The sequence below is a fragment of the Vicugna pacos genome, chromosome 6 (assembly GCF_048564905.1).
Source record: "Vicugna pacos chromosome 6, VicPac4, whole genome shotgun sequence".
In the NCBI taxonomy this organism is placed as follows: domain Eukaryota; kingdom Metazoa; phylum Chordata; class Mammalia; order Artiodactyla; family Camelidae; genus Vicugna; species Vicugna pacos.
This window is the reverse complement of record NC_132992.1, coordinates 76,003,554-76,030,029: the sequence shown is the minus strand read 5'-3', so window position 1 is coordinate 76,030,029 and position 26,476 is coordinate 76,003,554. Positions and strand designations below refer to the sequence as shown.

Genomic DNA, 26,476 nt, shown 5'->3' with positions numbered 1-26,476 from the left:
TTTTTGTGCATCAGGTGACATGATCATGTGAGTTTTTTTCTCTTCAGCCTATTAAAATAATTGATAATATTAATTAATTTTGAATGTTGAACCAACCCTGAATCCCTAGAATAAATTGAACTTGATTACAATATGTAATTCTTTTTATATATTGCTAAATATTATTTGCTAATATTTTGTTAGGGATATTTGCCTCTGTACTTTGGAGGGAGCTGCAATTTTCCTTCTATTTTTTTAACTGTATACAATACATTGGGAAATATTCCTTTTTTCCTGTTTTCTGGCATGTAAAATTGGTGCTAATTCTTCTTTAAACCTTAGGTAGAATTCACCAGTGAAACCGTCTGGCCTGGAGATTTTAATGTTACAAATATAATTTCCTTAATAGTTATAAGGCTATTTTTGTTGTTTACAAGACTAGTTTGTTGATTTTATTTGACTATGTAAGAAGCCACCTCCTTGTTTCATTGATTTTTCCCTATTGTTTTCCGATTCTCAGCTTCATTGATTTCTATTCTTTGTTTTCTTCCTTTTACTGCTTGGGATTTATTGTGCTCTTTTTTTAAGTTCTTGAGGTGGGAGCATAGAGTATTTATTCAAGACCTTTTTTCTAATGCATGCATTAGTTCTACAGATTTCCTTCTTTGCATAGTTCATAATATTTTTTATCTCCCTTGAGACATTCTCTTTGATCCATGTATTGTTTATAAGTGTGTGATTTCCAAGTGTTTAGAGGTTTCCCTTCTATGTTTATGCTTATGTATATCCGTGATACTTGCTTATATACACTCTGGATCATTTTCTTAGTTATACTACCAGCTGTTGAAAGAGGAATGTTGAAGTCTCCAATTCTGATTTTGAATATTTTTATTGTTCCTTTCAGTAATATCAGTTTGTAGATTAGACCTTTTTAATCATTATATAATATTCCTTTCTGTTTCTGGTAATTTTCTTTGCTCTGAAATCTACTTTGTCTTACATTAATGTAATCATTCTTGCTTTTTTAAATTAATGTTTGCATGGTGCATCTTTTTCCATTTTTTGCTTTCATCCTGCCTGCATCAGTATATTTGAAGTGAGTTTCTTACAGGCAGAATATAATTGGGTCCATGGATCAACAGTAGAAGAGTGGTCATTAATCCAGTCTGTCGATTTCTGTCTTTTAATTGGTGTATTTAGACCATTTTTATGTAGTGTAATTACCGATGTTAGGACTTAAGTCTGCCATTTTTGTTTCCTTTCTGTGTTTTTTATTTCTCTGCTTTCTTTCTGTCTTCCAATGGGTTATTAGAGTGTTCTTAGAATTCCATTTTGATGTATCAATTCTGTTTTTGAATGCATCCCTTTGTATAGCTGTTTTTAGTGAGTGCTCTAAGCATTACGCTGTATATACATAGCTATCGCAGTCTTTTGTTATTGTCATTTTACCAGTTTTAAGTGTGGAAAACTTTCTTCCCTCATGTTCTTTTATCCTTCCTATTTATAATTTAATTGTCCTAAATATATCCTCTGTATACATTTAGAACCACATCAGATCATGTTAAATTTTTTGCATCAACTATCAAACATAATTGTAAAAACTCAATAGAAGGGAAATCTATTGGATTTATCCACATATTTGATTACTGTTCTCTTTCTTCCTGATCTTTTACAATTCTTGTTACCATTTCTTCTCTTTCTAGAGACCTTTCTTTAGGTTTGTTTTGTTTTGTTTTGTTTTGTTTTTAAAAGTGTAGGTCTGCTGACAATGAATTTTCTTAATTTTTCTTCTTGAGAATGTCTTGACTTCACCTTCTTTCCTGAAGGATATTTTCGCTGCATACAGGACTCTGAGTTGTCAGTTGTTTTTCTTTCAGCATTTACAGTTCTAATGAGAACTCGTTTCTCATTAGTTTGGTTTCTAATGAGAAACTCGCTAGCATTCTAATTGCTTTCCCCCTATAACTGTGGTATCATTTCTCTCTCACAGCTTGCAAGATTTATTCTTTGTGTTTGGTTTTCAGAGCTCTGTATTTAGACTAGATCTAGGGTAGACCCAGGAGTCTGGAAAGCCTAGGAAGCCTAGAAACAGTTTAGTAGTAGATACATCAAGAAACCAGCACAAACTTTTGTCGTTTCTGTAAACAGATGATCAAAGGACACAACATTAAATGCCCAGAGTCTTCCATAGGCTCCCCTTATGAGTCTAGAAACTGAACAAAGTCTGAGATAAAGGAATTTAAATGAAAGTCAAACTTTTCATAAGGTGAATGCAATTTAGAGACATTATATGTAGAAAGGAACGTGATTTTATGCCTGGATTTGAGCATATGAAACTTAACTCTTGGAGTGGTGTTTATAATAGATCATAAACTTCTTTTACTCATTTTTCTGATTGCCATATGTAGTCCTTTTGACCAAGACAGCCCTTCCACCCATTTAAGATAGGTAATTTGTTTCTTTTTCTGCTCTTGTTGCTAACAGAAATGTCAACAATCTCAGTAGTTGACAGAGTCAGAACTTTCATTCTATATCTTGGTGTTTCTTCATGCCAGAGTCAAGAATGAGGTGGAATCGGGTAGATTACTGTGTTGTTTTCTGTAGTGTAGCAGTTTTATGGAGAAGAGGATTTAGATCTCTTAAGTTGTCAAGATGGAAAATTTCACCAGAAATGAATTGACATCAAATAAAACATGAGTACCTGTATTTGGATGTTTTACCACATACCCAAGACAGACAGTGGACTATAAACCTTTCATTTATTGGACCATTTGGGCTCCATCTGGAGACCAGCATGTTGTTTCAGCGTCTGAGACTAACCACAGAGGATAGCCATACTTTTTGAATTTTTTTTTTCGTTTTAACCTGTGTGTTTTCTGTGGTCAGGCCTGAAGAGAAAACTCTTAACTCTCTGTGGTATATCCAGATATGTACCAGTGGGTGGCAGTAGATATGGCAGAGTTCTAAATAATGTAGCTACCAATTATGGATGGAATCCAAAAACAGAATGCTTCAGGGCTTTTTCTGCTTATCTGTTTTAAAATGTAGGTGATTATTTTTCACACATTTTCCTGATTTTAGCAGGCATACTGTGGGGTGATTTTTAAAAAAATATAATAAAACCCATATACACACACATATACATACACACGTCTCTTACAGTGTACTAGACACTATTTTAAGAGTTTTACATAGATCAATTTAAAACCAACCCATTTTATTTTCTTCGAGCTATTTTGGCTAATGTAGACTCATATTGTTGTTCATTTATCCTGTTTACCTTTACTAGTGTAATAAAATGGGGAAAACATTTACTGAGAACTGTTACATTAAGCTGAGGAACTGTTCAACTGTCACCCATTCATTTAAACAGATTATTGTTGTTGTTGATTTATTTTGTGAAATACTCTGTATGTTGTATGTTGAACATACCTTGCCAAAAACAAACTGCCTTTTCAAGTGTCTAGGTGTTTGCTTTCCATCAGAGCCACGTCTTTTGGTACCATCTCCCAGAGCTGAGGAATTTGATTGTGGGCTGCCATTAACTAGGTCTTCTCACAGACTGATGCTGTTACGTAAGTGCTTCAGCAAAGCTCCCTCTAAATTTGGGGAAGAATTGGAAAATGTATAGGCATTTATGATAGAACTTGGAATACTATGTCATTTGAGTAGAAATCCCGAAAGGCAAAGGAGGATGGCCAATGTTTTGTGAAAACAGGTACTGGGACCTGGTCTGGTTCCAAAGCCCTGGGCTCAGGTTCACGTACTCCCATCCACTAGAGGCGACATTGACAGAGGCACTGAATCTCCCAGACCTCAGTCCTCATCTATAACATGTGAGGAGAGGGGATTAACTCAGTGATTTCCAGTCAGCAGGACTCGGAGCTCTGTAGCTCCACCACGGCATCACAGGGGTTGGCCCCAGGATAGGAGGGAAGTCCAGGGGGCTGGCATCCAGGCCCTCCACGCTGCTTCCACCAAAGCAACTTCCTTTCAACTGTTTAGATTACTTACTTATAACATACACTTGAAAGTGTATGTAATTTCATTCATAGGACAGAATTCTACTTCTTAAAACAAAAAAAAGTAAAATCCTTGGGATTAGATTATTTCAGTGGTCCCTACTATCCCTAAAATGTGAGTAATTTAAATAACTAGAGAGCTAGGAAAAAAAAGAGAAATTGACCATTGTCTTCAGCACGTAGCTGGTGTTTTGAGTATCTAGTATACAATAGTAGGAGACTAAGTCCATCATTTATGACCTTTTAAGGGGTGAGGTATGCCATTTTATTTAATTTCATTATACCACAACTGCCACCCACAAAGAGGAATGGCACAAGTTTACTTTTTAAAAAGTGTTGAATTCTTTTGAGAATTTACATTATCTATTATTTTAGATAAATATCAGGACACATACAGTAACCCTGAAAAGGAGCACAGAATTACTAAGTGAGGTACAGGAGCCAGAAACTAAATGCTTTTCTCTAAACCGCAGTCACTCATCCACCATATTCTTCTGTCAGTGCTACTGTGTCCAGTGCTGCTGTTGTACATGTTGCTGGATCTGAAGCCCTTGTTTCTGTAACCGTCTCTCCATTGCCAGCTGGGATGCGTTATAATATGGATGAGACATTTGATAGTAAAAATTAAAAAAAAAAAACTGCTCATTTCTAAACTTGACCTCCCACCCTTCCTGTGAAGGGTCAAGTTGCTAGATGGGTGTGCTGCTTACACACACCTGAACATGATTTTCCTTTCAAAAACAAATAAACGAACAACTTACCTGCTTCCTTGACTACCAGGAACCAGAATCAACATAAGAAAGTGTCAAACCTCCTTAAACAGCCAGACCACTAGTTGCAAAGACTGCAAAGGAAGTGGTACAAGACTGTCTTAGCAAAGAAACATAGTCGTGATATATTACCCTGAGTGTGCCAGAGAAATTCAGTGTGGAAAAAAAACAAAACAGCAGGATTCTCCAGTTCTCATCCAGGCTGTCCTGCTTTTTTAAATGAGATCTCCCCTGCCCCATAACTGTATGTCATAAAGAGTTAGTATCAGCTCATTTAAAGAGCTAGAACCAGTCCAAGGAAAATACACAGGATGGCTGCCCTTTTCACCAAAAAAATCTTTCATTAACTAATGTTGATGGAAGCACATTTGGCCACAGCAATTTGCATGGCAGTTGAATTGCTGTTTGTATTGAACAGCAAACCAGAGAATAATAAAGCAAAACACAAACATGCCAGTGGTGAGCAAGGGAGCAGAGCAGCCCTTCAGCTTTTTCCATGGTGATCGTTTGTTCTCAGCTGGGAGGAGCAAACAGCAGGATGGCTCATTATAGCCAGGTGCACTCATCACACTCAGAGCATTATGTCACATCAACTGTCTGGAGGTCTCACCTGTATTCTCTCATCCTGTGTCTGTTTGTGGTAAAGTAGTCACATCTCAGTGATGCCTGGTAGCCGTGTTTCATCAGCACAGGTTAATAACCCTGTTTATCATTCCAAACTCAAGTAGTTGAACAGTGCATCTAACAAGTGAGCCATTGCATACAGCAGTGATGTAGGCAGAGAAGGGGATTTGGGGGAACAAAGTCTACGTAAAGTCGCAAAGGTAGATAAGCAGTGGTTAGGGAGACAACGGATATAATGACACAAAGCCCATCGTCAGTGAACGCCTAGGGTTAAGTGAGAGGAATACAGATGTGTGCATTTGAAAAATGAACATCGTTTAAAGATGGGTACAATCAAGTACTGAGTGATACCAAGGAGAGCTCGATGCGCTGGATAGGGTAGGAAGACCGGAGAGCGAAGCTCTGGCTGAGGCACTCGCACTAACCAGGTCATCGCAGGCAAACCATTTGCCTTCTCTGAGCCTCATGTCTTCATCTGTTCATTGCAGAATGAAACATTTCACTGTGGAATAGAAAGTACTTGCTAACTCATAAGTTCTGCAAGTTTCTGCATAGAGATAAGAGGACTGGACAAATCACATTCCCAGAGACTTTTACAAATGACAGCCAGCCAACTAAAACTACTAAAGAAAAATGAAGTGCTAGAAGCTCAGAGTTAATGTGGGCTTCAGATAAGGGTTGGATCTTGTCCTCAACCAACTCTCTGTTTCTTGGCTTTGCTCTCTTCTTTATCAGCTTCACTGTGGAACAAGTTCCTTTGACTTAGTAGAAAATAGAGCCTTCGCATTGCCAGGCGAACAGAAGCTTGCAGCTGCGGAAGAGATTTTCTCCCAGTACCCATATTGCTTAGCTTGTATGCTCGGGGAGGTACAGTGCACTGACTGGCCAGCTTGGGTCAGGATCTGCTTTTGTGGCAGGAGAGGTTGTCCCCTTGACTGAAAGTTTCACAGGAATCATATGGAGAACAACATGAAGTTCTAAAAGGGAAGGGATGTGGCATAGAGACAAAAAACAGATATCCACTTAGACCCTTGATATAAGCTGGGATAAGAGCCAGTAGTGGTGATCAGAAGGGGAGTTCTGTATTTTAAATATCAATTACAGGAGTTCCGTGATAGTGTTGTTCAGTCATTCAGAATTAAGCATTGCCACTGGTATCAGCTCTTATTGAACTTCTTTACATCTATATTTATGAAATGTGATTTGAGTTTGGCTATATAAGAGATCCAATACCCATTATTTATCCAGTAAGTTTCAGCTAAGGCATTTGGTGTTTGCCATACCAAGTTGATTCTGGAGGAACAAAATCAGTTTTCTTTAATGGTTGATAGACCCCACTCTCCACCATTCCTGTTTCACTGTACCATTAAACAATGTAATTCATGACAAGGGCCCCAGCTCTGAGAATCTCCTAATGTCCAGAAGGAGTGGAGCAGAATGGCCATGTTCACATAGAGACACAAATATCTCACAAATACTTATTTTTTCATTTGAAAAAATTTTAGTTGAAGTATAGTTGACATGCAATATTGTATTAGTTTCAGGTGTACAACATAGTGATTTGACATTTACGTGCATTACAAATTTATCACTACAATAAGTCTAGTAGCCATCTGTCATCGTACAAAGCTATTGCAGTATTATTGATAGTATTCACTATGCCATACATTATATCCTGTGACTTATTTATTTTATAACTGGAAGTTTGTATCTCAGTCCCCTTAATGTATTTCACCTAACTCTGCCCACTCCTAGGGCGACTACCAGCTTGTTCTCTGTATCAGTCTGTTTCTATTCTATTTTGTTTGGATTTTTTTTTTAAGATTCTACATATAAGAAAAATCATATAGTGTTTGTCTTTCTTTCTCTGAAATCACTTAGCATGATACCCTCTAGTTCTGTCCATGTTATCACAAATGGTAATTTTTCATTCTTTTTTATATCTGAGTAATATTTCATTGTGTATATGTACCACATCTTCTTTATTCATTCATGGACACTTACTTTCTTATGCCATATACAAAAATAAACTCAAAATGGATTAATGACTTTCTAAGACCTAAAGCCATAAGACTCCTAGAAGAAAATATACACAGTATTCTCTTTGACATCAGGCTTAGCAATATTTTTTGGCTCTGTCTCCTTAGGGAAGAGCAACAAAAGCAAAAATAAACAAATAGGACTACAGCAAACTAAAAGGTTTTGCACAGTAAAGGAAACCATGAGCAAAACAAAAAGGCCAACCTATTGTGTGGGAGAAGATACTTGCAAAGGATATATCTGCTAAGGAGTTAACATCCAAATTATGTAAAGAGCTTGAACAACTCAATATTTTAAAAAATCTGATTTTAAAAATGGGCAGAGGACCTGAATAGACATTTTTCCAAGGAAGACACGCAGATGGTCAACATACACATAAAAAGATGCTCAACATCACTAATCATCAAGGAAATACAAATCAAAACCAAACACCTGTTAGAATAATGATCATCAAGAAGACAACAAAAAACAAATGTTGGCAAGGACATGGAGAAAAGGGAACCCTAGTGTACTGTTGGTGGGAATGTAAATTGGTGCAGCCATTATGGAAAACAGTTTGAAGGTTCCTCAAAAAATTAAAAATAGAATTACCATATGAGTCAAAAATTCCACTTCTGGGTATTTGAAGCAAATAAAAACACTAATTCAGAAAGATATATGCACCCCATGTTTATTACAACATTATTTACAATAGCCAAGATATTGAAGCAACTTATATCTCACAAATATTGAAGAGAATTTTGCTGAAGACACAATTCCTGAAACCAGTTGGCGTGGGCATCTGTTGCTTTGGCACATCTGATATCCATATGTCCTTCTTTTCTTAATAGTACTCTGATATTTGGAAACAGTCCTTCCTGTTCTTCATCTAACCCCTTTGAGATTATCAAAGTGCTTCATACTTTCCCCGGCCAACCTGTAGGTGCAAGATCTAAGCTAGTCTCGTTAGCTCTTTTCTTTATTGAATTTCATCTTGAGTGGAGTACCACAAAGCGTCACCCAGGATAAAATGTCAATCAGTTCATGCTACCTACATCCCTCCCCACCCAGACCAGTTGTTGTTCTCTCCAGAGTCTACATCTTCTTTTCTATTATCTATTATTATTAGGTCTGTTAGGTCTGTTGTATAGATTAGTTACTTTTACGTCCGTCTAATGAATTCTAAATGCTTGTTGTTCAGTTAGCAACTGGTTGCTGTCAGTTAGAAAGTTCTGGGTACCAAAACATCCCCCAATTCCATTTATTCTATAGATTATGACTCTGTGAGTTGGAATTGGTACTGGACTCAGCTCTGCAGTTTGTCTGGTCTGAATTGGGCTCCCGCCTGAGTTATTTGTGGTCATCTTTAGGTCAGCTGAGCAGCTCTGCTTCTGGGCATTTGCTGCCTACTGTTTGGGGCAACCTGCAGAGTTTCAGGGGTGGAAAGACCCTGGAACACGTGTCTCTTGTCCTGTGGCAGGCTGGCCTGGGCTTCATATGGGAGTGACAGAGTTCCAAGTGGAAAAGTGAAAATGCATGAGGCCTCTTGAATCCTAGTGCGGATTGGCACAGAGTTGCTTCTGCTCTATTCTGTTTACCGAATCAAGTCAGGAGGCAAGCCTAGATGCCAGATGTGTGGGACCTCTTGATGGCTACAATGTCACAGTGCAAATGAGTAAGGATGCAGGGAGAGGAATGATTGAGGGCACTTAATCTACCACCCCAAGTCGGTTTTGGTGCCAACCAAAACCCCTTTAAAAATATGTCCTAATACATTGGCATTGTCCTATAACTTTCTTGATAAAACTCTGATTATAGGTGTTTGGGGAGACAACATCAGCCATGCACAGATACAGAGCAAAAACTAACTCTTACCCTTAATCCAGTACATTGTGTCTTGAAATTGCTTGCCACTCCTCTGCATTTCTCTTAGCTATGCAGTCTCAAAGGGCCAGTGCCATCCATTATGTCATCTACCAGGTCTCCTGAAGTTTCAGGGTATTGCCTGTCCAGTTATGACATAGACCAGTGTGCCTGGTTACCCACTATATGACTGCTTCCTGCTTCATCTGGAAGCACTTGCTAAAAACATCTGCATTTGCCTTTCTGGGGTGCATATTGAATTTCTGTTTGTTGTATTAGCCTTTTATGCAGCACAGCCTCTTGGTACGCTGTATCAATCACAGAATGAGACAAATGCTACTATTATTGTGCACTGCTGTAGGTATTTCTTGCTAGTTTTCAGCCAAGTTCTAACTCAGCCCAGCCCTCTTTAGGTTTGTGAGATCTAATAAGATCACAGCACAGGGTGGTATAGCTTCAGGCAGAAAACTCTGCTTGCCAAATACATTTTCCTCTACAGCAAGTTCATAAATTGATGTAGGACACGAGACACCATGGCTATATGCGTGCATTAGACAGAACTCTCCTCAGTTGACTACCTTACCTTCCAGCCACTAACTTCTCTGAGATGGTGCCAGACTGTTGGTCAGATGTAACTTCAATGCTTCCCACCCTCTTAGTGTGAAATGATAATTAATATGACTTTACAGTTGAGGTGGTGTTCTCCTTCCATTAATAACACCCATTACACTCCAGGATGCTTTAATTTGGTTATAGAAATTGACTCTGGGGGTGGAACTTGGCTTGGGAGCTTATTTTAAGAGCAAATGGTTTGTTTCGTTTGTTTCTATTTTCTTCTTTCAAAAGAAAACCTTTTTTTTTTCCCAAAGAAAATTTTGTGTTGCTTTTGAGTTATATAAGCACTTAACCCAATTCCAGAAACATTGGTTTGATTTTGGATTTGTAATTGACTTGGTCTCATTTTCTGGTGTCTCCCCCAGACCTAGGGCCTCCCAGGGCTTCTCAGTTAGCTTAGCTTTGGCAGAGTCCAGGTCTCTGCCACATCCCATCGGTCGGGACCAGAGGGCATCTCTTTCATGCTGCTTCTCACACTTAAACATCAAATTCTCTTTCCAGGCAACACTTTATGCAAGCTACTGACTGAATTGAGTTTGATAATAAGAGGCTATGCATTTTTACATTGTATTTTGATGGGTTTTTTACTTTCTTATTATAGATCTGCTGGAGGAGACTCACAGAAAAGATGAAGAAATGGAATCTCTGCAGGTAAATTCTCTATCTTTGGTTTATACCTTTGTTCTTACTCTCTTAGCCTTTATTTTTGTCACACTCAGACCCCTATGGCAAGTGGAGTTAAAAAAAAAAAAATCTTCAAAACCCAAGTTGCACTTTGTGTCCTTTTAGCAGTCTTTGAGGACATTCATGATCTCTGAAAGCAGGAAGCCAGCTCAGTCTCTGCTACTCCTGAAAGGAACCTTTATTCCTTGGTCTAGTTTAATAGGAACTACAGCATTAGAAAATGAAAGCAACATCTTTGCAAAGTCCTTTCCCCTCAAAACAGCGCTGATGAATGAGGATGAATTAATAGAATCTACATTCTCAAGTGAAAGTCAAAAGTATTCTGTATTCTGACTCCATCAATGTCATCTACCAGTGACCAGCCAAGAATATTAACACATACATGGAGCTTAACATTTGCTTTGTATGCCTCTCAATTCACTATGGATTTATATACATTTCTTGGACTGGAAAATTGTGTTTGAAAGATTGCACTAGAACTTTAATTGACATTTCCATGGTATGTGCAACTGCTGTTAACTTGGCATCTCGCAGAAGCTCTCTCTTCCTTTTTTACATTGGGTTAACTTACAAACGGGTAACTCGAGTGTCTGTCTTTATTAGAGGAGACATAATCAGTTATACTCACATGACAGAACCAATTCACTTAACGTCACGTTGGGGATTAAGAACAGTAAATACTTTGGAAGTTTAGAGTTCTTCCTGGGCCTGGAGCTGCAAGGCGGGGCTGGAGAGTGATATAATGAGCTGGCTTGAGTGCTTCACGAGTGAAGATGTTTGCTCCTGGTGAATGAAGAATGGGTTAAGCAAGGTCCAAAGAGCAAGGGAAATGTTCTGTAACTGGGGATTCTTCTATTTGATGGTGTATCTGTTAAGAGAAAATTGTATAAATGATCTAAAAATGATAAAGAAGAGTGTAGTTCGATATACCTAATAAAAGTGGCATATGTTAGCCACAGTTTGTATAGATTAAATCCTTTCAACATCTTGTGCTATATTCAGCTATACAAAGAAAGAGCCTGGGTGGTCCAGCCTGGGGCTAGGAAAAATCTCAAGTGTTGCTTGCCCTGTCTCTCTCTGAAAAATTAATATCAGCAATGTGTGTTGCTATAAAAAGCAAAGTGATGTCCACTAATTGTGTATACTGAGAAGGTGATAGAGGCTTTTTGATGCATTTTGGTTATGCATTATGTTTGCCATTTGCCCCAGAATACCACATATAAGCATATTTATTGGGTACTTAGTACATATCTGGCCTTTTTAAATGGCAGTGTAAATCTTTTTGAGTTTATTTCTCTCACAATATGAATGTTGGAAACAGCAAGCCTGTTAAATTTGATAGCCTATGTTGCTTCTCAAATATTTATTAAGTACTGGTAGCATTTTCCATCAAAATGTCCATTGAGTACGATAGAACGCACCAGCCAACTAAGTGTGGACGTTTATACGTGTAGTATCCCGTATGATGTCCGGCAACAGTAGAGTTCAATGTTGGCAATACTAGCAGCCTCTTAAGAACATAGAAGGAACTTATACCTCTCAGAGTGCAAGAGTGCAGAGACATATCACAGAAAGTCTTTCATTTTAAAGACTAGAGGAAAATCCATCAAAAAGTGCCAACATTCCTGAGTTTCCACGTTGAACTATAAATATTACAGGTAATAGTTTTGAGCAGACTGTTAAAGTATAGAAGTTGAAGTCCTACAGTCATAAGATAGAACTTTGGGGAGAAAAAGACAAAACAGTTTGCCCCCAAAAATGGTAGCACTAAGTACTGGAGATTGACAACTTTGAGTTTTAAGTCCTGGCCCTGCTTATGATTCACTGGGTAACCTTGAGTAACTCAATTAACTTTGCTGTGCCTGTTTTCTCATCTGTAATAGAAAATCATAAAACTGTCTTCCAGAAGTGTTTAGTGTGGATTAGATTATCCCAGAAGGAGAGAGCTAAATATTTAATTCCAATTTACAGTGTGAACAAATCCCTGTGTATCCAAATTGGAGTCAATTTTATTTACTCATTATCATCATACAATTATGTATAACAGACATTCTGCATTTAATGGTATCCTCCTTAAGGGTATTTATCCCTAAACACTTCCCAGTTTCCTGTAAGTAAAAGGTGCTCCATTTACTCATTGTACAAATATTTATCAAGCACCAGTCCTGTGCAAGGCACCGTGCTGGGCAAGCTGCTTATACTAAAGGGCTTGTTGCCCTTTGTGCTAGAATTAACGGAAAAGAATTTTAAGTATGGGTTTATTGTAAAAGATTTAAAGTGATATTAGAGGGGTTGTTTACATCATTGTGGGAACATATAGCAACACCTATGTTTGGTGACGATAAGGCTAGTTTGGGTACAAGTATAGAGGGTTGAAGGTGGGTAAGGTGAGCAGGGGTGGACTGGCAATCTAAGTAGGCATCCCAAAGGAAGCCAATATTTAAATGGTAACCAGGAGTTAGCATTGGTGGTTTTGCAGTAAAGATCAGAAAAATTTTAGGCAGTGGAAGGGGCATGACAAGGTCTGAGGTAAAAGAAAGCATCGGTTTCATATTTAAGGAACTGAGAGAATTTCACTATGGCGGAATGTAGGGTCTGAGAGAGGAGAGGCGAGACAAGAGCTTGTAAGGTACATGGAGGTCTAAAGGAGTTGGCATTTTACCTGCAGTGTATGGGAAACCAGTAAAGGGTTTGAAACAAGAGAACAATATTGTCGCATTTTCACTTTTAATAAGTAACTGGCTGTGAAGTCTAAAATCATTCGGGGCAGGCAGTAATGAAACCAGGGAGACCGATTAAGCAAATGTTTGTGAGAATGTTGGCAAGAGATGATGATGACCTGGATTGGGTCACCGCAGGCAGTGTGAAGAGGAGGATGGTTTCTTAACATATTTTAGGATCTAAAAATGTGGGGAACTTTGAGATTGGTTGTTAGGAAGTAAATAGGAAGGAGTTAAGAATGACTCAGGTTTCTTGATGGAGCAACTTTGTAGATGGTTGTCCTACTCAGTGAGATAAAGGAAAGTTGATTAGTTCAATTTGCGACATTTTGAATTTGGGTGCCTTGAAATATCCAGGTAGCAATGTCAAGAGTGGGGTTCGTGTGTTGAGCTGGACTTGCAGAACTTGGAGTCGTCAGATCTGGTCTCCATATCGTATAAGTGGTGCTCAAAGTCATGAAAGTCATGGGAGCAGTGAGAGTTCCCAAGGGAAGTATGTAGCCTAAAGAAACAAAAACTTAAGCCAGAACCCTAGGGAACACTAACACTTAAGTAACTTAAGTAACAGTCTAGGAGTGAAAATCCTATAAAGGAGGCTAAGACCTAAAGAAAATAAATTCTAGACGGCACAGTGTCATGCCGCTTAACAAAGAATATTTCAAGGAGAAAATAATCAGTAACACTGAGTACATATTTTTTAAATCCTTGAATCCAAGGGATTTAGGTTTTAAAATAAAAATTTATTTTAAAATAATAATTTGTAATTTCCTATCATATCTATGTTAACAAGTCATGCGTTTTTGCAGACATCCACTATGTATCATAGTAGGTACTCAGTAAATTTCTGTTGACTAAATAAATAAATGCCATCCTACTGGTCTCTTACTTACATAGCACATTTTCCTGGTTATCTCTAAGGTCTCCCCATTAAAAAAAAACCCACCATCCCTGTCTTAGAATTCATTTTTGTTTAAAAATTGGAAGGTGACTTCTAAGTTCTAGCATTCCTGTAAACAAACACACACACACACACACACACACTTTCACTGTCCCTCCTTCTCTCTGCCCTGCTCTGTTCTCCCTCCCTCCTTGAAGGTAGTATTGAAACAGAAGGTCAGTAAGTGAGCGATTTGGCATGAGTGGAAGGAATCTGCAGGGACAGAAAAGGATAAAATGCTGAGGTTGGGGTGGCAGCAGACAGGAGAGTGTTTCCAGTCTGTGTGTGCATGTGTGTGTGACATTTGTTTGCAGTTACATCATGTGCCGCTCTTCTTAAAGAATAAAGTGACTGTAAATGTGTGACGCAGTATCAGAGTCCTATTTGCATATGGGTTTGAGGTACATTCAAACAAGCAAATCCCTTCTTTAATCCGCTGGATCAGCCAAAACATTTTAAATAGACACAAAAGGTAATCCGTTTTTCCTCAACATAGCTGAAAACCATTCAGTAACTGACACTTGACTGTGATGGCTGACAGTGGTAGGTGTTGCTGTGTTTGTTTTTATTTTTTAAATGACCTGCCTAGTTCACCTTGCATCCAGTTCTTGCTTTTCGCCAGATCACTTTGTGAACCCCAGAATGCAAAGCACACCAAAAGAGTATCACACTTAGTTATGAAAAGCTTCAAAGTGCTCCCTGTAACGGTTACTTAATACAGTATCTGGAAAATGCGTATGCCCCTCCTCTTTTCCCAATATCCCAGTTTACCATCATCTGATTTTTTCATTTTATTTTAAATGAGATTAAAAATAGGTAATTGTCAACATGATTTTTCCTATTCACTTTCCTCTTTGACTAGGCCATCTTTGGGTCATTTTGAGACGGTATTCAAATCTAAAAATTGAGGACGACAATAATGCTGACTTCATAGAATTCTTAAGAGGATTAACTATGATAAGAAATGAATAAACCTTGGTTCCTGGCAGGTCCTCAATAAATGTGAATTCCACACATGGACTATTTATTTGCACCTACTTTGTGCCAGACATAATGCTGCATGCTGGTCATTTAAACAGTAAACATCTCTGCCTTCATGGAGGCCTTCCTTCAGGATCACCCCCCACCGCCTCCTCCCCTTCCTCCTCCTCCCGCCCTCCCCTTCCTCTTCTCTCTTCTTTTCTGCTCTCCTCCACTGGGCAACCGTGATTTTCAATTCAGATATTAGCCAGATTATGCTAAAGGAAGTATTAGGTCTTTGGATAACTATTAAATATAGTGAAAAAAGTAAAAATGTTATAATGTGGCAATAATAAAATTGACTCTGTGGGCTTCACGTGAACATCAGTCTCATTTTTTAAGAGGAAAAAGGGACCATTTTAATTATAGGATCTATGATCTAAATGTCATAAGTATTTTTAGACACCTTCTTCAGTATCAATACGTTCATGAGAAATGAGCTGAATCCTTCATTGAAAAGTTGTAAAAATTTGAGTTTGTGTATTTTAAAGAAATAATGTATTTTTTCTGAAACTTTTCAGAAGCTATGCCCTAGAAGGACGTTAAGTGGCATTATTGTTATTTTTCATATGACTCATAATTATATATAATTTCTTTCCTAGATAGCTTTTAAAAATAGTCTGACATCTTCCATTTCAATAATTTGACTTATTTTTTAGAAATATTTTGGGATGGGAGGGGCAGGTGTTTGATTTTGTTTTTGTCATTTAAATAGTGCTTAGGCAAAATTGAAATTGAAAATGAGCTGGAAGGAGAAGATAATCTTTTCCTCAGTCATTACTTCATTTCACCTACTTACAGAGTAGCCTATGGCAGTGTGGTGTTTTGAAGAAAAAAAATAGAGCTTGAATTTCTTTTGGAACAAATCTAATAAATATTAATATGGGTGTATTATAATATGGAAAAGAATTCCAGTGTAGAGTTGGCAGTCACATCGTTGGAAATAAACTGGGCAAGGAAAACCACCAAAGACAGAAAACTGACATGGGTGAATGAACCGCCCTGGCAGAGGCTGACAGTATAGAACATTAACATCTCAGTAGCTCCAGTAGATGGCCAGTCCTCCTAGTAAAACACCAGGTGACACGCTGGGCTAGGGACAGACCAACTGGATAACTTCTGCAGTTTTGCTGTCAGTCATTTCTGCCTGACTGTAGAATGCCCAAACCTGAATTTTCAAACTACATACTGGTTCGGGGATTTTAAAGACTGTGAGTAGAAAGCAGGGATGGGGCAGCTAAGAGCCCCTGAGTTCCTTTGGAGGGGAAAGTGGAGGTGAAATGGGATGCTTCGTTCTAACAGTGGATCACCAGAAGAGTTGACGGATTGTTAAAAAATTCTTAAATTTCCCCAGAAACTCTGATTTCCCTGGGAGATACTAAAGTACATTTTTAGAAGTCCCAGCTTGAATAAGTTGACTATTTAAGGCTTTATTAAACTGAAAGGTAAATCCAGCATCCTGCTCATCCTGCGGATGACTCCTGAGAGCTCTGATGGAACTTCTGTAATTCAGGAAACCGAAGTGTGATGCACACCTACTGTTCTTTCCGAGATGCATTCCTCAAAATGTAGGCAGATCGCTGTGTATCTCCATTTCTTTTTCTGAAGTGTCCTAAACAATGACTTAAAGAAAACAAAACATGGGTGAACATGGGGGATGGAGGGTTGGACAACACTTTGACCCTTGCAGGGAGAGGCAGCTTAGTGGCTCATTAAAATCTCTATTTTCTCAAAAGGTGAAGAGGCTTACCAAGCCTTAAACTTAGTATGAGGTCTCAACAGAGATAAAATGTTGGCAGTCTGTATAAGGGTCAAGCAGGGTCTCAGCCAATTAGATTTGCGCACTTCAATTTACTACATCAGGAGACCTCATGAGAACAGAGAAGCAAGCTCAGTAAAATAGATTCCACTTGAAATTTTAGTGATCATTAAATTTTATCACCCTATTTTACCTGAAATTTGCAACTTAATTTTCATTCCAAATTTATGACAGAATAAAACTGGAAAATAGAATACCTGAGATTGAAGTAGTCTTGTGTCTGAGTATATCGAAGTTGATTGACTAGATCATTTTCTTTGGGGAATAAAATAAATAAAACCATGCCTGGTTCTGTTTATCCAAAGTGATGCAGAGCACAAGTCTTCAGGATTCAGCAGTCTCCTTGAATCAAGCTTCTTAAAAAGCTTCTTAAAAGCAGATGCTGTTTGGAAACATTTAAAAAATGCAAAGACAAAGTGTAACCTTTGAACTCAAAAGCCCAAATTTTACCCTGTGACAGGATGTTTACTAAGAAACTTGGTAGTGAACGTGAACTGAGTATGTGTCACAGATTTTATCAGTTGTTCCCACAAGCAGGAGGAGGGGATTTATTTTATCTGTCTCCATACACCATCTCCTTTGCATTTGACACTGTAAAAAGTCACACTTCTAGAAAACATCCCTTGGTGCCTTCGTCAGAGTCCAAGCTCTGGGCTCCTTGGGCATTGGGCCTGATGTAAAGAGCTGTTTACATTTTCTTGTGAAAAATGGAAACCATCTAAATATGTTATGATGTTTTGCAGCGTTGAGCTTGTTTGGGAGTTTGTAATCATGTTTCCAGAGTCAGCTGTCACCGTCCAATTTGGGGCGGTTGCATTTGGGTTGCAGTTGAAGTGATCACGTCAAGACCATGCTTCATAACGCATGTCTGCTTGTTCTCATATCACCTCCCTAGATCGGCCTCAGACTTTGGACAGATAACCGTATATCTTAGTCCGTTCGGGCTGCTGTAACAAAAATACCATAGATTGAGTGACTCAAACTAGAAGCATTTCTTTCTCACAGTTGTGAAGGCTGAGAAGTATAAGATTCACTGCATTCAGTATTTGTGCTGGCAGATTCAGATTCGGTGTCTGGCCTGCTTCCTGGTTCCTAGCAGGCAGAGAGCAGAGAGCGCCCTAGTGTCTCTTTTATAAGGGCCTCCATCCTTATGACTTAATCACCCCCAAAGGCCCCACCTCATAGGGTCATGACATTGGGGATTAGAATTTCAACCTATGAATTTTGGGGAGACACACACATGTAGGTCGTAACACTGTGTTTTCTGTTTTGTCTTTCATCTCCTGATAACAGGGACAGTTGTGAAAAGCAATAGTCTAAGTAATGACTGTGATGTACAACAGATTTGGAAACAGACGCTCAGCAATAATACATTTCCGATTCAAATAGTTTCCATTGACTCATAAAACAAAAATCTGAGGTCCTGAGTATTAATAGGAGATCACTGAAAGAAACTGTAGTTCTGTCCCTTAAGGGCTATCTCCCGTTCCCACCTCTGTCTGATTTTCCAAGACAGAAAGAAACAGAGGATTTCCCCAGTCTGGGACCCTGAAAACTCACTAATGTTTTGTTTCAATCTATTAACAAAAGTTTATTTAGCATTTGCTAATTCCTATCAAGATTGTGATAAATCGACCCCAAAGGGTGATGGTCTATATATTAAAGGAGAAAAAAAAGGTCACCTTCTGACTTATTAATGAATGAGATTAATAGCTACTAAGCAATTCTTTGTGTCATACACTGTGCTAAAACTTCTAAATACATGTCATTTATTCCTTGCAACAGTTCTGTATGATGGATACTTTAATTCTCATTTTCCAAGTGAAAAAGCTGAAGCCCGTAGCTTGCTCAGCCAGTAAGTGGCAGGGTTAGTACTTGTGTTAGAATTTGTTTGTCTTCTATGCCACTGTACTTAAATGACTCACGAGCTTATGGAGAACAGAATTTCTACACTTTTTATCTTTGTTTAGATTCCTGACTTTTTTTTTCTTTACATTTCTTCCATTTTTTTTTTCCTACAAGAATGATTTGTTAGCAGCCAGAATACTAACGACCCCCTACTTCCTTAAGGAAAAAAGACTACGAAACTGGAAAAGTTTTGAGAAAGTGCATGAAATAAGTCAGGAGACTCTGAGGTCATAATGTTAATGAAACTTCTTCTTGCCTCTTTATAAACCCTTAGCCTCCAAGCTTTCATGACTGTGGTGACTAGACAGTGTTATATCTATATTTGTCTGTTGGCAGATTTTAATTCCTGGTGCAAGAGGTTGAACAATCCAGTAATAATCTTGAGCACTTCTAGGAAGGAGAAAGGATCATTTTTCCTTTTCAATTCTGCACCTTTTCTTTTTGCTTATTCATCATGTTTTAAATAAACAGACTGAAGAAAGTTGTTATTAAAGCCCTCCTTAGGCTTCTTCAATTTCAGTTTTAAACCAGGTTCAAAATACTCTGGCAAAAATAAAAGAGAACACTGAAAACATTTGCATAAATTTTAAATTGCGCAAAAAGTGATAAAACTAAAATGAGCTGAAAGAATGACTAATAAGCATCTCCTCTTATATTTTTGTCTTTTTATCATAATCAGTGATTATTTTGGTTTTAGAGAATTAATTCTGAAGTACATTCCTTTTCCAGAGTATCTGCATGACGCTTACTATTCTAAGTTTACGTTCAGTGTTTACTTTTCAAAGTGTGAAGCTTATTAGCATGCTAATAAATAACATTTAATGCCTGTTAACAGTATTTCCATATTTGTTCATAAAATGAAATACAAAGATATTACCTACAAGGTACTCTACGCCTTTACTACATTCTGGTTGTAATTGAAATCCTGAGTTCTCATTTCACTGTTACAAAGAACTAATAAATTTGTCACAAATGGAATAGGGGTGGAGGTGGAGGCCATTTATGAGCTTAGTGATGAATCTAAACTCCTGCAGCTCAGATCTAAAAGAATTGGGAGATCAGCACAATAGAGGTGCCGTTTAACTGCACAGCATCACAGCTAATGAACTGTAGATCTTTGCTTTCCTTTCTCCTTTCTCCTGCTATTTCCCCAGTGGTGTTTGTTGACTATGTGTGTTTCAGCTGGCCTAATATCAGATCCAGAAGTCACGAGGAGTTGCAACTTACTTAAGAAAGGCAGATGCCAAAAATATAATCGGTTTTATTATATAGTGAAATAAACATAAAAGTGCATACAAATAGTGGTTTTTATTTGAGCATTAAATTTTATTGTGATATAGTAAGTGTTTCGTTACACTATTACCTGACATCTGTTAAAAATAAGGTTTTGGAATGCTGTTCCGGCACGTGTAATTTTGAGAAAAGGCTCCAGAACAGTTCTCCAGTGTTTCCTCTAACTTCCGCCACACACAAAAGCATAGCTCTGATGGTAATAAAAAAGCATTTATTGTCTGTTTGCTTATAAAATTGCGCTGTCCACATACATTTCTACTAGCTCCACTTTGTACAGCTATTACATACATACATACATACATTTTATAGAAAGTATTTTTAATGTGACCCTTAATTTGTTTCTGAGAGTTAGTATGGACTCTTGAGTCAGGTGGACCTGGATTACTGTCTAAGTGCAAGTATTTAATGACAGTGTAGAATTTAATACATATCCCTTTGAGTCTGTTTCTCTGAACTTAAATGAATCACATAAATAATTTTCATCTATCCAGAGTTTTGTGAGCATTAAATGAGAACATGTGTGAAAAGAACCCAATATAATTTTGAAAATAATAAGCTTTTAATAAACAGTGTTGATTTTTATGATACTGGTAATTTAAAGATATGTTTTCATTAACCGCCACAACACACATACTGGTGTCCCTTTTGTTCCTTAAATTAAGCAAGCTCTTTCCTACGCCAGAAACTTGACATTTGCTGCTTGCTCTCTCTATAATACTTTTCCCTTGACTCTTTCAATGACAACTTTTTTTCACCCATTAGAGTTTCGATTCAAATGTCACCCCTTTGTGGGGACTTAACCTGAGCAAACTGTCTCAAGCAAACCTCTGCCCTTAGCCCCCCGCCCCCCACCCGATCACACTTCCTGGGTATCTTCTTTTTTCATGTCTTTGTCTTCTCCTTTGGAATGTGAGCTCCATGAAGGCAGAGAGGCCTTATCTTCCTTGTTGATAACTGTGTACCCAGTGTCTAACATAATGTCTGTCTCAGTAAACATGGATGGATGGATGAATTAAATGAATAAATGAGTGGAAGGGAGGGAGGGAGAAAGAAAGGAAGCAATGAAGAGGGTAGGGAAGGGTATTGGAAGGAAAGAAAAAATGATGGAAACAAGGAATAAAGGACAAAAGGAAGAAACTTATATGGCCTGAGGAATGGTTTATATTCTGAGCATAAGTGTTCATGTACATACAACTTTTAAATTTTAAAATAAAATTTAAAATTTCTCTGTTCCCATCTAAATTTCTTATCCCTGGTCTGTATGTTTCACTTTATTCTTCCCTTTTAGAAACTTACAGGGTTTGCCTCAGGGTGATCTCTGTGAGGCCAGAAGTAATTCTTATAGAAGGCAACACCTTAGAAAAGGGGGTTGCCAAACTTCCTGTAAAGGACCAGATTCTAAATATTTTCATTTTTACAGACCGTATGCTCTCGCACCATGACTCAACTCTGATGTCATAGAATGAAAATTGTCCTAGACAGTGTGTCAAGAAATGAATGGGCTATGTTCCAATAATAATGTATTTATGAAAACTGAAATTTGAATTTTACATAGTTTTCACATGAAATATTATTTTGACTTTGATTTTTGTCAAACGAATAAAAATGTAAAAATCATTCTTAGCTTGTGGACCTATAAAAAACAGACAGCAGATTGGAGTGACCTACTGTCCTACTTTGCTGAACCTTGCCTTGGAATTAACTGGTTTAATGATTATGTCTCCACAATGTCTTTTGGAAGATGAACTGGAGTGGGAGGAATCAAAGAGTAAAGTTTTGAGTTCTTCCTCAAAGAATAAATATCTGTTGGTAGAATTTTTATTAATTTTGCAAATGGAAGGAAAGTATAATATTTGGTAATTAGTCAGGAACTCCTAAAATTGCCCATCAGTGGTCCATCACAGGTAAGGTGGTGAGTGTTAAATGTAGCTTTCATTACTGGCTACAACTGCCCAGGTGTGTCTGTTAATAAGCCCACATCTTATTTATTCCTTTGTTTCATAGACTTTGGAATTTAGGATAAGTTAGGGATGATTTTGAAAGCAGGATAACTGGGGATATTTTGAAAATGAATCACTATGCTTTATTTGTAATCCTGAAGAGTAAAACCATTTAAACTTCAAGTATGATTTCTTTAAAATTTCTGATTTCAGTTTGGGTGAGCAGTTATTTGAGAGAATATTTTAAAAGTCCTACGTGATGTTATTCTCTGTAAATGCAAAAACTTTAAAAATCATCTGAAGTGATTATAACCCTATTAGTGTTATTTTTATAGCTATTACTATGTATAGTGCTTTAACTTATTTTAAGAGAGCAGAGCTTTCCAACTCTTTTTCTTTACTCACATCTCTTACACAGCCAAAGCTACTGTTTAATATGCCACCTTTGGAAGATGCTAGTCAGACTGCACTGAAAAATCAGAATGACGCTCAGTTTGAAGAAGAAGCAGTTAAGTATCTCATAGGTAGAATATTTAGGGTATGTGGAGCTGAATAGTCAACATACATCTGCTTTACTGTAGGACATACAGGGTAAGTCAGCCTTCAGGTACGCTTCCTAGAAGTTCAACTAAAACTAAATTGTTGGGGTTTTGTCCTCAGTTTTCAAAGATATTGTGAAATATAGTCACATATAATGCACCATTGATTATGGGAGTACAGATAATTTAAGGCTACTTTTAAATCCTTTGACCACATTTCCCTTCCTACTGGTACTTGTATATTATAAAATGGAGATTATTCATAGTTCTCAGCTTAGTCAGACTGAATTAAGAAGCAAGAAAAGCCTGGGCTTTGTCAGCCAAGTATATTTTAAAACAATTTGTTTATGTCTTAATTATTCATTCTTAGCAGCCTCTCTTTTTAGTATGGAAGGTCGAGAGAGAACTGTACACAGTAGCCCACAGAAGGAGTATGGGAATGAAAGAGAGAGGGAGTCTCTAATGTAATGTTCATTATGCTTTGACTCCTGAAAAGAATTGAGTAAGTGACTCTGCATGTAAGTTAGGATGTGGATTATTGGGATTTGAAAGGTAAGTAATTTAATTCCCCAGATGGACTCTGGTGCCATTAAATGACCCAGCTGTGTGATGTGCATGACAGTCAACAGTCTCGTGCTGCAAGTCAGATATTCAAGAGGAAGGACTGAACAAAAGCTTCTGTGGTTACGTGGGTTTCCTTGTGAACATGCTTTACCTGGAAACCCAAGAGATGTGTACACTTGAGGGAAACAAAGGAGATGTTAATCTCAGAGTCTTATTAGATCAGCTATGTTTGGTGGCAGTAAGATACACAACCTGAAAAAAAAAAAAGCATACCCTATTGTTTTACAGAATGTGCTTGACACAAACCTACTCATAAATTACGCCATAATCACCACTGCGCTATGATTTGCATAAGAGTTCAGAGCATATTCAGCTGATATATGACTAGCCTCAAAACTGGAGACATGTACTTTCTTTCTTAAAATGTAAATCCTTGAAAAAAATACGGTGTGATGGTTTCTGAGTTGTTGGCTTTTTCCCCTTACTGTTCAACTCCTGTTCCTGCATCTCTTTTGGGGGACGGTCAATCTTTTAAATTACATCGATTGTCATTTGCATTGTCCCTAACCACGATCATAGCTGTTATATTATCTTCAGATAACTTTTAGTTGTCCCCAGTCTAGATGTCATTCACTGAAGTCTTGCTACCCGTTATCAGCAGTTTCACTGTGGAACTGAGCAGTCCCAGGAAAGAGATAACTCTGCCTTTGACCCTTCACTTGGTTTGCAGTCTTGCTCTACAGTCGCACACCTGTGCACCACGTTACCTTGTGCATTAAAGCAGCAGCCTTGCAGTGATTCTTCATTTTGAAGAGGTGGGGGGAGAAGTCTCATTGCCTTGCTTTGTGACCTGAAATATAAAGGGTAAATCAGACTTTTTTTTTTTGATATTAACTTTGTACTGTTGACTGGAAGTGTTTGTAGGGACTTTAAGCAAAACACCTATCTAGTCTCTCAGGCTGCATTTTCCAGTGCACGCTTCCCACTTCAGTGCAACCTCAGCCTTTCCTGAATAGCACTGAATGGAAGCACGGTAGTCAGTGATGGCCTCATAACAAGCAATACCACAGACCAAACCGCCACCCTGAGAACAGAGCAGAAGGAAGGTACAGAAGCACAGCTGGCTGCCGGGGGCCTCTATCTGGCAGTGGTAGTGGATGAGGGAACAGATCAGAAATGTGGAGCACACACTTGGACTCTGTTCCTAAATTTTGTGATAGTTTCTGCTTCTGATGTTCCAGTCCCCAAGTAAAAAGCAGATAATGAAGAATATTACTGGATACTCTCTCTAGGCTAGGAAACGATACATCCCTTTAAACTGGCTTTTCTTGATAAGTCAAAAGTTGGGTTTTCTTACTGACAACTTTTTAGATAAAATCCTCATGCCTTGCTGTGGTTTTCTTTTCAGCATTTCTGTTTTGTTATTTTGAACCCTGAAGTAGAATGGGGCTCTTAAGCTGCTAGTGAGAAGAGTTAACAAAGTTTGACTATAGGTATCTACTGACAGCTAAGTTAAACACTAGATGTGGGGAAACCACTGTAAGTTGCACTAATGTCATTCATTCTAAAGTTTTTTAAAATATAGAGTAACTTTGGCTTTTAATAGGTAACATGCAATTTTATGTATAGACCATTGATGCATTCATATATTCAAAGTCTACTTATGCTGTATTTTAAAGCTTTTTTTGGTTTTGCACTCTTGAAGTTGCTTTGATTTTTTTTCTATTTTGTTTTAATTTTTAGAAGGATTCCATGAAATGCTGATCTTTTATGGTGGTTAAAAAAAAAAGCCTTTTCCTTTCATTTTACTATCTTGAAGCTTGGAAAAAGAATATATCTGAAATTATTTCTCTTTTAATTATTTAAAAAAAAAGAATGACAGTTTGTTATATGTAATGGGTTGTCATGTGGAAGTGCATAGAGGAGAAAAGGGACACATCTGCATTTTATTTTATATCCTTCATATAGGAAGCAGCAGGTAAACTGTGAGTGTTGATTAAACCAAGTTAACCTTGACAGGAAAAATGCCCTGCAGTGGTCTCCGGGTGAAGCTGAGTGGATTTTTTTTCCCAGAAGACAGGCTTTGTGTTTATAAAACAGTGATGAAAGGAGGTCCTCATTGCGGATTTTCTTTTTGAAAATTATATGTCCATCTTGGCCCTTCGGTCCCGGGGAAGATTCCAGAATTAGTCTATACTCTTAATGTTTCTTAGACTCAGAAGCAATAGAGACTCTCATTATGTTTTTATGCCAGTATTGTGCTTTTTTGTAGGCTAGCTAAATTTAAAGCATCCTTGGAGCATGCTGCATTGTTGTGATAAAGTCACTAGATCTATACAGCTATACTTACCAGAGGCAGAAAACCTCTTGAGTGTTTAGACCTATGAGCCTCTGTTTCATCTCTTAGATGGGATGGATGAAACCATGTGGTTAGCTGATTGGCTCAGCTAAGTCAAATAGACTGTTGATGATCAGGGATTCAGATACCAACTATCCATTTAGCCTTCATTTCCTGACTTAGCCTACCAATATTTGCCCATCTCCAGTGATGCTAATGAACTGGCTTTGGTTTACTCATAAATTCTAAAGTATACCCCATTGTGACCAAATAGCAAAGGACTATATACAGCTCAGGGCAGGTTACTAACCTCATTATAAAAAGTTTAAAATACATCTTTTTTATAGTGCATATGCTATTGCCTCCCCCCAAAAATAACTCTCCTTACTTGATCTGTCAAGCCCAGAATAAATTAAAATGTGATTTCTAGCAGCATTATTTTCACTTAAAAATGGCATGCAATAGTCACACTGATGGCTGGTACTCTTCATTTTAACTCAGTGACTATGCACTGACTATGTGTGTATTCTCTTAAGAGTGAATGTTAAAATAATTGTTGCCATTTCAGGTTTTTCTTAGACTTTCCCCCCTTAAATAAATAAATAAATAATAATAATAATAATAATAATAATAATAATAATAATAATACTTTTAGTACTAAAGAATAGTGGGAAAGGGACTATCCAATTACAAAAAAAAAAGACCAATAGCAATAAAACATTTGTTTCCCCAAGAACTTTTTTCTTCAAAATATTTGAAGGAAATTTCTCCTTTGATTTTTAACCTTCCACTCCCAATTGTTTCTTTCCTCGCTATCCAGAA

The 26,476-nt window shown here is 37.6% G+C and overlaps 1 protein-coding gene across 10 annotated transcripts in view; it reads left to right on the top strand.

The window, feature by feature from the left end:
- Positions 1-26,476, top strand: part of CEP128 (centrosomal protein 128) — a 359,486-nt gene that overhangs the window by 273,913 nt on the left and 59,097 nt on the right. For 7 of the 10 annotated variants that reach the window (XM_072963534.1, XM_072963531.1, XM_072963530.1 and 4 more), the window contains 2 exons: positions 10,494-10,543; positions 22,632-22,721. In XM_072963534.1, the coding sequence (XP_072819635.1) occupies positions 10,494-10,543; positions 22,632-22,721 (140 nt within the window). The remainder of the gene's footprint in view (positions 1-10,493; positions 10,544-22,631; positions 22,722-26,476) is intronic. The other 3 variants (XM_072963536.1, XM_072963533.1, XM_072963537.1) reach the window with 1 other exon arrangement.